This window comes from Dermacentor variabilis, chromosome 3 (genome assembly GCF_050947875.1).
Source record: "Dermacentor variabilis isolate Ectoservices chromosome 3, ASM5094787v1, whole genome shotgun sequence".
Lineage (NCBI taxonomy): Eukaryota > Metazoa > Arthropoda > Arachnida > Ixodida > Ixodidae > Dermacentor > Dermacentor variabilis.
The window spans coordinates 168,556,001-168,570,666 of NC_134570.1; the positions used below are offsets into that span (position 1 = coordinate 168,556,001).

A 14,666-nucleotide genomic window follows, 5' to 3' on the forward strand; every position below is an offset into this window, starting at 1 on the left:
ACTGTTAACCAACATATAAGCACGGCAGCTAGTTGGTGCCACTTTAGGAATGGTAATGCAGCGAGAAAAGACATGTAGGCGGAAAAAACGCAGAAAGGATTGGATAGTACTTGTAAGTTCGTGACGTCTTTCTCTCGTCCCTGTCGTTTGCTTTGATTTGACATTTCTAATGCAATACAGCACACTGCGAAATGTCATAATAAAGGAACAAAGTGATGCATGTGACCTACGTATACAACCACTGCGTAAGTGAAGAAAAAACCAAGGAAAGAATTTGCTTCAAATATTCTAAAAAACATTGAAACACTTGAACTTAGCGAAAAGAAAGCGACACCAATTTTGGAAGGTATTGGCATTTGTATACAGAGTGATTGCAGACTTTAAACACAACTGAGCTAATCATGAGGAGCGTAAAAGTGCGGAACCGACATTGTAAGTTCTATATATTCTTCTGTGATTCGCATTATGCCGTAACCGCTTATGCTCAACAGAGAGAAGAAATGAACAAATATTTACTAAAGTTCTGTATTTTGCTCATCCGAGTCCGTTGAAGTCGTGGTTCAAGAATGGTTTAGGTTGATGTTACGGAAGCTTTTTAAATATTTGGCTGTTCATGCATGTAAAAAAGGAGACCGAGGGAAGGGTCGCCTATGGTGATGTTTCTTTCAATGCCTAATTTTTTTTGATAGTGCATCGATTTGTACATCCCAAAGGCGCTTCGCAATGAAGCAACATGGCCGAGGAAGAACAGAGTGGAAGACATCAACTTACCAATAAAAAGTGGCTTGACTATAAACAATGGGCCAGCCACTGTCCCGACGATGCCATAACTGATAGGAAGCCTCTGGATGCCCATGTAGTCGGCCATAAGAATCGGATACATGATGATGCCACACCCAATGGCCATCGCGAAGCACAGACAGGCAGCCAACAGATGGTAGTAGCCACACACATGCGGAAAAACTTGCAGTGCTGCAGACATCCACAGGTAGGTGAGCATGGCCAGGGTACTGCGCCTCAGGTACCCTCTATCGGCGAGCAGCGGGATGCACAGGCGTCCAAAAGTGTCGGTCATGGAGAAAAGCGGTATAAGACCCACGGCTGCCTCCAAATCCATGCCTTTGTCGATAGCAAAGTCGACAATGGTGGCCATGAAGACGTCAAAGTTATAACCAAACACAATATATGTGAACGCCACGACATAAAACATGGGACTCTCGAGCACAGTAAGCCCATGACGGAGACTCCAAGGATTCACTGGCTTCTTTCCTTTATCTTTTGCGTTACCTACTCCTTTTTCACCAGGAAGAGCGTCTTTCAGGATGGTGTTCGATCGCTCCTTCATGCATTCTTTCTGGATGGTGAAGATCTGTTTGGCTTGCTTCACTGCCAGTGCGTCTTCGGCTCGCTTGCGGCGAATCCATGGTGGCTCTTTCAGGAGGAGGCTAATGGCGATGGCGTGGCCTATGATAGCGCCGAAGATCATGATGCTGCTGCGAAAGTTGTACGTATTCTCGAGGTACAGCAGCAACCGCGGAAAGACGAACGCCGAGCTCGTGGAACCGGTGTACATGATGCCAAGTGCGAAGCCCCTGTACTTGTCGAAGTACTGGTTGACGAATACGGGGAGCGTCATGAACACCAGGCCTGATCCTATGCCTTGTTCACGAACGAAGAAAACACAAAAATAGGCATGTTATGCTACGCAGCAAGCAAAAATAATCCATTCTGCTATCTACACACGACACCTACACTTAGGCTGATAAACGACAAACAAAGTGCCCACCACATTTATTATTCCTATACCGACGCCCCCTGAAACGAAAAACTGCATTTTGACGTACTAGTGATAGATGCGGTCAGCAAAAGACGAAAATCAGCACCTCTAGACAAGATGTCAGAAGCAATGACATCCTGCCATAGTCATCTGTTGTACTACGTTTGGCCTAAGCCACTGCAGTCTCCGCAGTGTGCGAAATAAAATAATATAAACTAATTAAGCTTGTGCGGATCGCTTTACTCTTCCAGAAAAACCTCTCTATTTATTCATAAGTATTCATTCAGCCTTGCAGAAACAATGTATCCTAAATGAAAAAAAAAATTATGGGGTTTTACGTGCCAAAACCACTTTGTGATCATGAGGCACGCCGTAGTGGAGGACTCCGCAAATTTTGACCACCTGCGGTTCTTTAACGTGCACCTAAATCTAAGCACACGGGTGTTTTCGCATTTCGCCCGCATCGAAATGCGGCCGCCGTGGCCGGTATACGATCCCGCGACCCCGTGCTCAGCAGCCCAAAGCCTAAATGAATCGTCACAACGGTTCGTGCACGTTAACCAGCGGAGCTCCATGCCACAAATAGGCTCCTAAAAGCTTCACAAATCTGATGAAGTATTTCCTGTGAGAGCTGTCCGCTACTGTGTACATTGCATTTCTTGTATTTTTTTGTAGAAAATTTTATTTAGTTCAGACAGGAAATAAAATACGGGGCTTGGTTTACCATTCGCATGCTTCAAAATATGTTTGTTGCGAGTCACAAAACCCCAAACAGCCACGGTATGCAACGAGGTAAAAAGCTGAGGTTACAAGATTCAGTTCCATCTCGATTGCAAAGACTCTTCTCAAAAGTTTGGAAGTAACAGTGCGCGTGTTCGGAGGTTCCGTCACGTTGTAAGGCAAGGTCCTTGCAGAATCATTGTTACTGTTCGTCTCAGTAACCCACGCGCGCTGGAGGAACTTTTTCCCATTTTCCTGTAGTAAACATTATCACTTTCGGAGGTAATACGGATATATTTGCAAGCAGTTAGTCTATGTATACGCTTGTGATGTTAGCCTACGTGCGAGGAAAACACCTGCACATGTGTAGTATCTACAGGCAAGCACACTGAGTATTTAATCCCCCCCCTAAAATAAAGCTAATAACTGGTTAACTACAACACACAAATCAACTAGTATAATTAAAATTTGCAAGAAACAGGCCACTAAGAACAATGGATAGAACCTGTATAGCTTTGATTCACGTTCTCGTTCAGAATTGCGCTTCGACCCATGCAGTCTTCCGCAGACAATGACATCAGGCGGTGTTTGGGCACATCACTTTAAATGTTTCAGTACATTATTAATTGCTTTATTACCACATCTGATAAGAAAAGAGGTGTCAATTTTTTAGTGTCATGAAATACTGAAAGGCGTTATAACGTAATCGCAGTCTTACCAAACACAATCCCTTGAGTAACAGCAATCCATGTTATGGTCGGTGCAAAACTCGAAGCGATGATACCGCTTGACATTATTATGCTTCCGGCGAACATGACAGGCGGAGGCGTGAACTTCTGGATTAAAGGACCGGCGACTAGGCCTGCAGGAATAAAAAGGGAATGCGGAAGACATTGTGTGCTCATTGTCGCCAATTGCCAAGAGAGGAGAGATACAGAGATAAGAAAAGGTGAAATGGTTAGCAGCTAACCAGGTTAATTGTCCGGTTAGCTACTCCCCAGCGGGGGAGGGTGTAAGAGAAGAAAAGTGTAAGGAAGATAAAGAAAAAGACCTCTTCCCAAAATATAGTTTTTCAAGAGTCAATTCGCAGGAGAATGGCCGAAATTTTAGTCATACACAATTATTCCCACAACACTACTTGCGTATTTTTATTTCTCTCCTGGACTTGTTATAGCGTTGTAAAGTATAATAAGCAGTGTCACTTTGCGGTAAACAACAGTATTTACTGTAGCATAAGCACTCTTTAATCAAATAAAACAAGGCACGTTGTACTGAACTGTGCGAATAGAGTCGCGCACACACAATTGAATGTTAACTTGACTGCCACTAGCGTTGACTCACCCTAAAGCAGCATGCATACAGTGTCCAAGAGTGTAATGTTCAGCTAGTCCCACTGAGCCGCGTGTGCACCGTCGCTTTGCTCAAGTCGCGGTCACTTCGTATAGCACATTCAGAGATGATTTAATTGCCGAATGAGCAAGCACAAAAAGTGCTCTCTGCTTCATACTTTTTTGGCCGCTTTCCCTGTTGTATAGATTGATCTATTTTAATAGTAAAGCACTAAGGCCCCCCTCAAGCAGAAATAGCAGTAGTGGCCAAGTGAATTTATGATACATCAGCCTACGTCTATATACGTCTTATACGGTTGTAGTTTGACGCCTCTTGAGTGAATATTCGCTGAGGATGCTCGAACAGAAAGTTAGCAAAAATAGGAGATGAACGGCAGAGGCGTCAGCAAGCTGATTAAATCTCTTAATGGCTAAACTGCAGCAGGAGCTGGGGTAACGGTCGAAAATATGAGGAGAAAAGAAGAACAGATACGGAAGCTAATCTGTATGCACAAACACAATGAAAGCAACTCACATCGACTCGATTTTGAGTCAGTCTCAGAGCAACTGAAAAAAAACACTGGCGATTTCTGAGCAAGTCTGGCGGCCTTACGCTGGGGCCATAATCCGAGAAGTCACATTTCCATAAGAGCACGGTTGTCAACTTTACTTTCCATGGTGCAGGCTGCTTTTCCTCAGCACTGAAACTTGGATTATTGCACAGAAGGTGCACAATTGTCTCTTCACACCCACGAACATCACATCCTGGCCTTTTGGCAATTCACAAGAAGGAGTAGGCAACAGTAAATTGTACTTAAAGCCATAGGCGACACATCTGGGAGAAACCTCCCATCGCGGTAAGTGGTTCGGAAGGAACAACTTTAGTACGGTGGATCTAAGGAACAAAAGAGCTCATTTGTCAAGTTGGTCAAATTTCATTCGACCAGCATAATTTAGACAGTGTACCGCCTTAGGCGTTGGACTCTAGGTACAAGTGGCGGAATGTCTATAGGATCCGACACTATAGTCTCTGAAAAGACACATTTTTCGCCGGAGAAAGATTAAGAAGGCAGGAGACATAAGAGAGCAATCAGGCATGTCCATCCGCATATCTATGAAAATGGCAAGCTCTGCTGTGACTACTGATAGTTCGGTAATTTAGAAGTCGCTAACCGCTCTCCAAGAAAAAAGCTTTCAGCGAAACAATGACCCTTATCTTCTAAGCTGTATTATGTAACAATTTCTCTGGCTTCCCTTTTTCTTTTTTTCGCCAATCTGCCGCGGCAGCTCAGCGGCTATTGCGCTGCACTTCTGAGAACGATGTTGCGGGTTTAATTCTGACCACAGTGACCGCAATTCGGTGGCGACGGAATGCAAAAAGGCTTGTGGACATTGCAGCGGGTGCCCCGTAGGGGGGTGGGGATGAGGGGGAGACGAAATGAATCCTCGTTTCCTTCATGCGGTCTACCTCAAAATTACATCGCGGTTTTGGCACGCAAAGCCCCAGAACATGTTTCTCTATTTTGTTGGCTCTCGCCATTCGGCAGTATAGATAATAAGACAGGAATAACATCGCAGGAAGATAATTCTGAGAAAATGACGCCTGGGGGCGCCGATTTTGTAAGCATTGTTATTGTCAGTGGTGACTGGCTCCGAGGCCTCTGCGCATTGTGATTATCGTCGGCATGGGCGACTCGATGCAGTTGATGAAAAGTAACTGCTACAAAATGCGTCGTAAGGATTCCGGAAGGCCAACAAGGGTAAGCTCATGCATTATGAGTGTTTCAAGCGCTTCATCCAGTTCATGAACCTTAAGACTCCTCATTCATTTCTTACTAGTCAACAAGACTTGACTTGCGCGGTATGGAACCTGGTAAATAGCGGATGTTAAATAGCATATTGTCTACTTACAGTGGTGTCTGGGGAAGAAATCGCAGTCATCCATGGTGTAAATTGCTATGGATTACTAATATATTTATATCGCTTCTTAAAAAAAACAACTGTTGAAGTGCACCCTTAATTAGAATATAGCAAAATTTTGGCATACGGGAAACTTGTGCAGTGTTTCTAAGAACCAGATATTTTATTCACCTAACCGTTCCCTGTAATATGGGCGACGCCTCGACAGGAGACGAAATTGTAGCTGGCATCGACAGGCGATGCTGAAATTCTGTCGTGTACCGATTACCACGAGTAACTCTGTTCCCTACTGCCAACAACTCACCTGCCATGTTGGCCATGGCTCCCATGAGGCAGATTGGCCAGGCGGCTTGACCACGGTCGGCTTGGAATTCCCTCATTATGCCGATGTAAAGGAAGCCAGATGACCTGATGGTGGCGGAAGTGAGGAATGTGGTCATGGCGCAGATGATAGCCACGTGCCAGCATTGGTCAATTCCCCGCGGAGCGGCAGTTGGCTTAGGCGGCGTCTTCGAGGCACTGATTCTGTGTTCATCCTGAGGATCCATCCTGAACAGGAAATATATATGCAACATAACATTTTGCTTTACACGAAAAGCTTGAGAGCAATACAAGAACCTAGTGAACGTATTTGTGTTGCCTACGGTGAAATTGTGAACAGTCCATCTTCAAAAGCACCGCTTGCGAAACCAAGAAGCAAAAAACAACAGCACACACGTTGCTACCAACTGAGTTTATTACTTGAAAAATGCAGCCTTAATACTCCACAGCGAGGCTTCTGCAAACCTAGCCTTCGCACGCACAGCCTTCAGCAAGAGAACAAACTCTAAAAATTTTAATTTGATGGCGAAAATTCGTAACCAGAATTCATATCTACTATCTCAAATACATGCGTCCCTACATTCGTTGTATCCCGGTAGTCAGCTTCGTTGGTAGTCGGCACATGCTTTGTTGATTGCTTGTTTCTTAGTGTGGTTACCATCCTGCTACGAAATAATTTCTGCTGTTTATTTGACAACCTTTGAAGTTGTTATGTGCAGATTCCTTTAGACGACTACCTAGTTTTGCCGCACATGGGTTCCTCCCGCTAATAAAACAGATTTTGTGATTAATAACAGCATACTGAATCTCAATTGTCGTGCGACGGACTACGGACTGCGCGAGATTTCGAACTATAACTGCTTGGTTACACGTCAGGTTGTTCTGTGGTGCGTGGGCCGATCATGCGGTATGACCATGCGTGGTCGCACTATGGTGTTAGGGCGTGCTTTTCACAGCGAAGCTATCTATGATTAGGATCCCGGAAAACCTTCGCGTCCGTCTACAGGCAACTCAACGCAGGTGGGCCGATCCCGGCGGCAGCTCAGGACCAGGAGCAGTGGCCCATGCCTCAGTAAGGCAGGGGCGCGAAGCGAGCGTACAGCATAGCTTTCGTTTCAATACAATACTGACAAATAAAAAAGCCGTCCAACCACATATTTGATGACGAGGTGCACGCAATTCCGCGCATCTCAAAACCGGAAAGAAAAGAGTGGCTCATCCACATTGTGGATGAGAGAGAGAGAGAAACAACTTTATTTGCCACTGCAGGGTGGGAAGTTAGGGCAGGTAGGCCTAGTGTGGCTCCCAGGTGGGGGCGATGTCTTGGGCTCACGAGAGGAGTGACAGTTGCGTTTTCTTGTCTGCTCTTGTCAGCAGCTGGTTCCAACCCTCCTCGGAGGGAGCTGGCAGTAAAGATCGTGGGGGAGGGTTACCCTCGCATCCCCAAAGAATGTGTGCCCGAGTGGCGAACACTCCATGGTCGCACTTAGTACAGACGGGGTCGTAATCCCCTCCAGTGAATAAATAAAGCCTAGAATGACTGAGAATTAAATCGGTCTGCAGTCTGCGAAGCATGGTGGCTTGCGCTCTTCGAGGTTGGGGTGGGGAGCCGGGTACACGCGTCTCCTCTCCTTGTAGAAGTTTGTAATTTCAGCATAGGATTTGGGGGCCTCTGCGAGCGCATGTGGGTTCGAGGAGCCGGCCTCCCGGTTATGGATGAGTTTGGTGGCGGTGCAGGGCCAGCAGCAATGGCCCATGCCTCCGTAAGGCAGATGCATGAAGCTAGCGTACGGCACAGCTTTCGTTTTAATACAAAACGCACAGATAATAACAGCCGTCAAACCCCACGATTGATCCCGAGGCGCGCGCACTTGCGCGTTGATCAACGTACGTATCCGCGAATCCCTCGCCAGTGGTTGTTGTGGGACACTTTAACGTTGACATTTCAAAACCAGAAACATAGCAGTGGTTCCCTCACTTCGCGGAAGAGTTGCATGGATGCATGGATACATGGACCCCACATGGTCCATGCATCGATTTAACTTTGGGTAATAACATTTCTTAAGTAAGAATGCAAAACATCAGTGCCTATTATAGCGACCACCAAGCAGTGTAGCAGACATTTCAAAGGAATAAATACAATAAAAGTTTTAAAGCTGCATTCAAACGTGTGTTTGTGTCATATATCACTTTGTGGAGCAATCTGTATAACGGGCGCACGTAACGGGATCGGTGTTTGATAAGTTGCCCTACATTAGGCGCAACCTATCTACAGCTTCGTTGAACATCCACGCATTCAACCAGCTTTCAAAAGTTATGTCCTCAAAAAAAGTGGCCACGTTCTTTTTAGGCGATCCCGTTTTTATGTTACTTCTTGATTGGGCAAAGAGGTAATGGCGAATCGTAAAGCTTATATGTGTCATGCTGGTTTACCCACCGCGGTGATCCCTGTGACCAGGCCATCCACCTCATACAGGAGGCTGTCGTTGCCACAGCATAGAATACATGAAATGCATGAGAACAATGCCGGAGGATCATTGATATTCTATATCTACGATTGCTTGTATGTTTCTAGGTTGACTTGGATTGGCCGTACACGAGAGTGAGTGAGTGAGTGAGTGAGTGAAAAACTTTTATCAGCTCTAGATTCGCTGGTCTTCTGCGGTCTTCAGATGGAATCGTCCATCTTCTAGCACAACGGTTGGTTGCCCTTAGTCCAGGGCTCCGCTGGATGCTGCTGCCAGTTGTGCTCGCCGAATCAGACCTTCTTGGTCGACCTGGTGATCGCTGGAGAGCACTCCCTCCCATTGCTCCGCACTCGGGTTTGGTATAACGGGTACTACGTCTATCTTCTGGCATGCCCACGTTATGTGATACAGCGTGGGTGTTTCGTGGCACCAGGAGCATTTGTCATTGTATTGTGTGGGATAAATTTTGCTGAGTACGTTTAGGTTCGGGTACGAGCCCGTTTGTAGCTGCCTCCGCGCGACAGAGTCCTCTCTGCTAAGGGAGTTGTGCGGTGGTGGATACTGCTTTCTGCAGCCCTTGTAGTAATTTAGTATCGCCGAATAGTCTTGAGGTACAGGTTCGGTCTTCTCGAGGTCGCCTACGTTGGATGCTCGGTAATAAGTGTACCCTCGAGCTATGCTGTCCGCCTCTTGGTTCCCTGCCACTCCCGTTTGTCCCGGCATCCATACTATCGTATGCCTAATTGGTTCTTCTTTTGTTTGTCGTTGTGGTATCTGGTCTCCGGAGCGGAGTATGCGGAGCGCTCCGTGCCCTTTCTGCCGCGTAGGTAGTTGAGGCGCGCTGTTTGCGAGTCTGTAAGGATTGTTAGAGACCGTTTAGACCGATATCCCTCCGCTGCCGCTAGAGCGACGGCCGCTTCTTCAGCCTCGACTATCGTACAGCCTTGTAGTGATGCGCTGGTGATCTCCCGTAGGTTCGAATCAATCACCGTTGCTACCGCGTTGCTGTTGCTCTGCCCCGCTGCTCTGGCGTACGTGGCTGCGTCCACGTATACTGTCGTTTCTTGGGGTGCTAGTGTCTTTTGTAGGTATTCAGCCCTCGCTTCTCTGCGTGCTTTGTGTAGGTTGGGATCCATGTTCCGGGGTATGGGTGCTACTTTTAGTGTGTTGCGACACTCGTCCGGAATTGTTTCGGTCCTCTGTATCTCTTGAAGTTAATCGGCGCAGCCTAGTTTCTTTAGGAGCTCCCTGCCAGATGGGGCCTGCTGTAGTCTGCGTTGTTGGGAGACTAGTTGCGCCTCTTTCAATTCGTCGAAGGTGTTGTGTAGTCCTAAGGCTAGGAGCTTTTCGGTTGAGGTGTTGTGGGGAAGGTGGAGTGCGGTTTTGTAGGCTTTGCGTAGAATCGCGTCCGCCTGTTGTACCTCACTCTTGATGGGATTGTAATATGGAAGGGTGTATGCCACTCGGCTGACGACCAAGCTTCTGACCAGCTTGAGTGTGTCCTCCTCTCGCATGCCGTGGCGTCTGTGTGAGATGCGCGTGATCATGCGGGCCATTTGTAGGGTGGATGCCTCGAGTAGGGCGAGGGTGTGGGTGCAGCGTTGGTTTGACTGTATCCACATCCCCAGGATTCTGATGAGCGTCTTTTCCGGTATCGGCTTCCCCTCAAGGTAGACGTTGAGCTTTAACTCGTCGCTGGTGGGGACTGTGAGGTTTTGCTTTCCTCTCCAAACTCTCAGCAGCTCGGACTTCTCAGTGGAGCAGGCTAGCCCTCTTGCTCTGACGTAGTCCTCTACGCAGGTGGCTGCCTCTTGTAACTTCTCTTCTTTCTGTCTGAGCGAGCCTGTGTTAACCCAGATGGTGATGTCGTCGGCATACATGGCATGGTGTATGCCGTCGATTTCTTTTAACTGTTTGCCAAGCCAATCATTGATATGTTGAAAAGCGTGGGGGAGGTGACCGACCCTTGAGGCGTCCCTTTGTTTGGAGTAAGGAACTTCTCTGATCGGAGCCCTCCGAGGCCAATCGTTGCCGTTCTGTTTGAAAGGAAGGCTTTGACGTAGCCGTAGACTCTCCTCCCGCAGTTCAGGTTGTTCATGCCCGTGAGGATAGCTTCGTGGCTTACAGTGTCAAAAGCCCCATTGATATCCAATGCCATTATTATATTCTCCCCGCTCCTGGGGACGTTCCCGAGTACTTCTTCTTTGATTTGAAGCAGTACGTCCTGGGTCGATAATTTTGCTCTGAATGCAAACATGTTGTGGGGATACAGTTCGTTGTCCTCCATGTACTGTTGTAGTGTCAGCGTCACCACTCGTTCGTACAGTTTTCCCAGGCACGATGTGAGCGAGATCGGTCTGAGGTTCTCAATTTGCAGTTTCTTGCCCGGTTTAGGAATCATCACTACCTCCGCATGCTTCCACTCCTCGGGAATGGTCTCAGCTTCCCAGTGTTTGTTGAGAAAGTCGGTTAATTCTGCGACTAACTCTTCACTGAGGTTGCGGATGAGTGCGTTATTTATCTTGTCTGCACCCGCGGCTGTGTTTCTGGTTGTGTTTTGAATCGCTGCGTAGACCTCTTCTCGCGTGATGGGTCTGTCCATGTTAACGTTATCTCTTCCTAGGTAGCGCTCTGCGTAAGCTGCTGGGTTTGTGTCCCCGAAGCATTTAACGCGTACCTTCTCCAGGAGTTCCGAGTCTGGTCCCTCGAACTGGTGGATGAACCGGTAGATGGTTTTGTTGTTTTCTGCCATGGTCTTGGTCGGATCTATGAGAGCCTTGAGGATATGCCACGTCCTCGCTGTGTTCAAAGTTCCGTTGAGGGAGTCGCTGAATTGCTGCCAATTTTGCCTTGCCAATTGCGCCGCGTACTCCTCTGCTTTCGCTGTGACTTCTGCGATCTTTATCTTTAGCTTCCTGTTGTATTTTTGTTTCTTCCACTTCTTGGTGAGCCCGCGTCTAGCTTTCCACAGCTTGAGCAGTCCGGCGTCTACCTCGGGCGTCTGCGTTGTCCGCGCGATTTCTTTGGTGTACTTGCGCTGTTTTTCAATGAGCATTTTCCCCCACTCTTCTATCGATTGGATCCCGTTCTCGGCGAGATTCCTATCGCATGCCTCTCGAAAAGCGCTCCAGTCCGTAATTTTTGCCGATCCCAGCTGACGCCTTAGCCTGTCCGAAGTTACTTGCGTCTTGAGTATGTAGTGGTCACTACCCAGGTTCTCTAACAGGTTCTCCCACACTGCTTGTTCCGCTCCTCGTATGAACGTGAGGTCGGGGCAGGTGTCGGTACTAACGCTGTTTCCGATTCTGGTTGGAGTGTCTGGGTCTGTGAGGAGGTTGCAGTCGGTGTTCTCTGCTGCCTCCGCTAGCGTTTAGCCATTTGGGTTTGCTGTTTGGTATCCCCAGCTTTTGTCCATGGCGTTAAAGTCTCCTAGGATGATTAGCGTGCTGTCTTTCGCTAGTTTGCGTGCGCCATGGAAAAGCTCGTAGCATTTTGCGTTCCTCTGTTTCGGGGGGCTGTATGCATATACAATAAATATACTGCCCCTCTTTCTTTTTCTTTGGTATAATTTCTACAATCACGTGCTCTACTTCGGTGTCGGCTATCCTGTCGTGGCTTATGGCGATGAGTGCCTTGCTGACTAGGGTTGCAGTTCTTCCTTTCTCTTGAGTCTCGTAACACGTGTATCCTGCGAGTGTTGGTGTCGTGCCCGTCTCTTGAAGCGATATGATGTCGGGCGATGTTTGTTGCTTGTGAATGTATTGTTGGAGGAGGCCCTGCTTCTTACGGTAGCCTCTGCAGTTCCATTGCCATATATCTAAGGTTTCTTGCTTGCTTAAAGTTGTACTGGCCATGTTTATGCCTCGGTGTTGTTTGCGGATGCGTCGGCGAGGGATGCCAGAGCGGGGCGGTGGTAGGCCTTCTCTCTAATGTTCTCGGTAAACTTCTGCTTGCGGATGCTGCTCCGGAGCTCTGTGACTTGTAATTGCACTTGCTGCATTTGTTGCTGCTGTTGCTACATCATCTGCTGCATCATTTGCTGAATCTCCGCTTTAAACGTGGCGAAATCCTCGTTGCCTGCTTGCCATGGGGCTTGGGTTTGTACGGTCTGCGGCTGCGGAGAGCTGTTCGACCTAAGGTCTCGCACTGCCTTCGTTAGCTCTGCTATTTGGCGTTCTAGCTCTTTCTGCCTAGCGCGTGATAGGTCTAATTCGCGTCTCAGCGCTATTTTCTCTGCGTCCTCCTGTCTAGGCTGTTCGCGGTTGCTGTTTGTGTTGTTCTTTTCGTTAGCTACCCCATCCGAGTGCGGAGCAAACCAAGCGTTTTCAGCTCCCCAGCTCACCTTGACGCCGCCGCTCTTTCGGGTAGGCTCGTTCTTCGTCTTCTTCTTCTGCTGCTGCTGCTGCAGCTGGCTCCCTCCCTTAATGGCCAGGGGCGGCAGGGGCGGGAAGGACTGTGATCGGCTCCGTGAACGGCTCCGCGACGCCCGGGATCTCGAACTGCTCCGCGAAGTCTTCCTCTCCGAGCTGAACCATCTCGGCTTCTTGCCGCGGTCGTCCCGGCTGCGACGTCTGCTCTCGCGTCCACCGCCGTTGTTGCCACCGTTGGCCTTGCCTCGCAGGTCCCTGGCTTTCTTGAGTCGGTCTTGGCACTCCAGCGATCCGGTAGCGTGGTTGCCTCTGCAGATCAGGCATCTCGGGGTACACTGGTGATCCTTTGGCGGGTTCTGCATCCCGCACTGTTTGCAAGCCTGGGCGTCCGGTGTGGGGCACACGTCGGAGCGGTGACCTTGTTGGCAGCAAACGTAGCAGATTTGTCTTGTGGGCCGGTACGGGTAGCACTTGTACTCGGCTCCGCAGTAGATGACGTTTTTCGGTGTGATGGGTTCATCAAAGGTGATGACGGCCGTCTTGGTCTTGCCTAGTCTTCGGGCGCTGTGGATGGTGACACCCTGTGTGCGCGTCCACAAGTCGGTTTTCAGTTCCTCCGGTGTCGCTCCGGGGTCCACTCCGTGTATCCCGCCACGCCGGGTGTTTTCCGGTGCGGCCACGTAAGCGTTCACGTCATATTAGCGTCCCTCGATAGTTAGGCTAGTGATGCGCCTCGCTAGCTGGGCGGCCTCCTCGTTCGGCGTGCTCACGATTAATATGTTGGACCCTGTGCGGAGTCTCGTGATCAGGTCTCTTCCCTCGAACTTGTTGCTGCATGCCGCGGCTACGGCCCGGGCCACTTGAAATTGCTGGAGCGACTTGACTACGAGTCCCTTCGGTCGCAAAATAAGCTTGAAGTCGTCTCTGGGGAGCGGGGGCAGCCTCTGCCTAGGCTGCCGCTGCGCTCCTTTCCCGTCTTTTTTCAGCACGCCGGAAGCTGGCGCGCCAGTTGTCGGCGGTGGGGCCGGGGAATTCCCGGCGCTGGCGGCGTTCCGTCCGTTCTTCCTCTGTTGATTCTTTTGGCGTTTGGTCATAACCAATTCCCAATTTGCTTCGTCTTCTTTGTGAGTGTCTTGCTGCTCCTGCATGGTGGAGTCCTCGATCTCCCCGTCCACCGAATTCTCGGAGTCGGAGGCACCGAGGTGGTCGTCATCCATCTGTTGTGCTTCTACCTAATTCTGGGCTAGTCTACTCGTCGATAGCTCAAAATTCGGATATTTCGTGGAGCGGGAGTCGGGTCCAGGCATCATCGCTATCGCTGAGCGGGCCTGGCTGCCCGCAAACGCCCGTAGTCATGCTAAACCTCGGTAGGCTTAGCGGCGAGCGTTTCCCGTCAAAGTCCGGTAATTTGCCAAAAAATGGTCCTACCGTCTTGAAATCGGTGTCCGAGTGATCCAGCTTGTGAGCTCTCTCAGATCCAACCCAAAAGTTGGCGGCCCGGTGGGTCGAGATAGTCGGTGAGGGTCGGAATCTACGGAGCCCATGCGACGAACGTCCGCACTGCTCCGCTTCTTCTTCTTCTCTCCCGTACACGAGAGATTTTATGCTTCAATTCCCATGCCAAACAATCAGATAGTGCAAGTAATTTCCAATTCAGGCTTCCAATTCACTTACACCGCTTCTTTTTGTTGCATAGAAACCGACCAAGCCAAGACAATTCACAAGACGAACACACACAGCGGTTTTGATGATGCACGTCACG

The 14,666-nt window shown here is 48.9% G+C and overlaps 1 protein-coding gene across 1 annotated transcript in view; it reads right to left on the reverse strand.

The window, feature by feature from the left end:
• The window catches only part of LOC142576509 (monocarboxylate transporter 9-like), a 31,233-nt gene that overhangs the window by 3,040 nt on the left and 13,527 nt on the right, over nt 1-14,666 (reverse strand). The window contains exons 2-4 of the mRNA XM_075686662.1: nt 6,050-6,294; nt 3,216-3,359; nt 772-1,659 (exon numbers count right to left, since the gene is read on the reverse strand). Coding sequence (XP_075542777.1) covers nt 772-1,659; nt 3,216-3,359; nt 6,050-6,293 — 1,276 coding nt within the window. The 5' untranslated portion in view covers nt 6,294. The remainder of the gene's footprint in view (nt 1-771; nt 1,660-3,215; nt 3,360-6,049; nt 6,295-14,666) is intronic.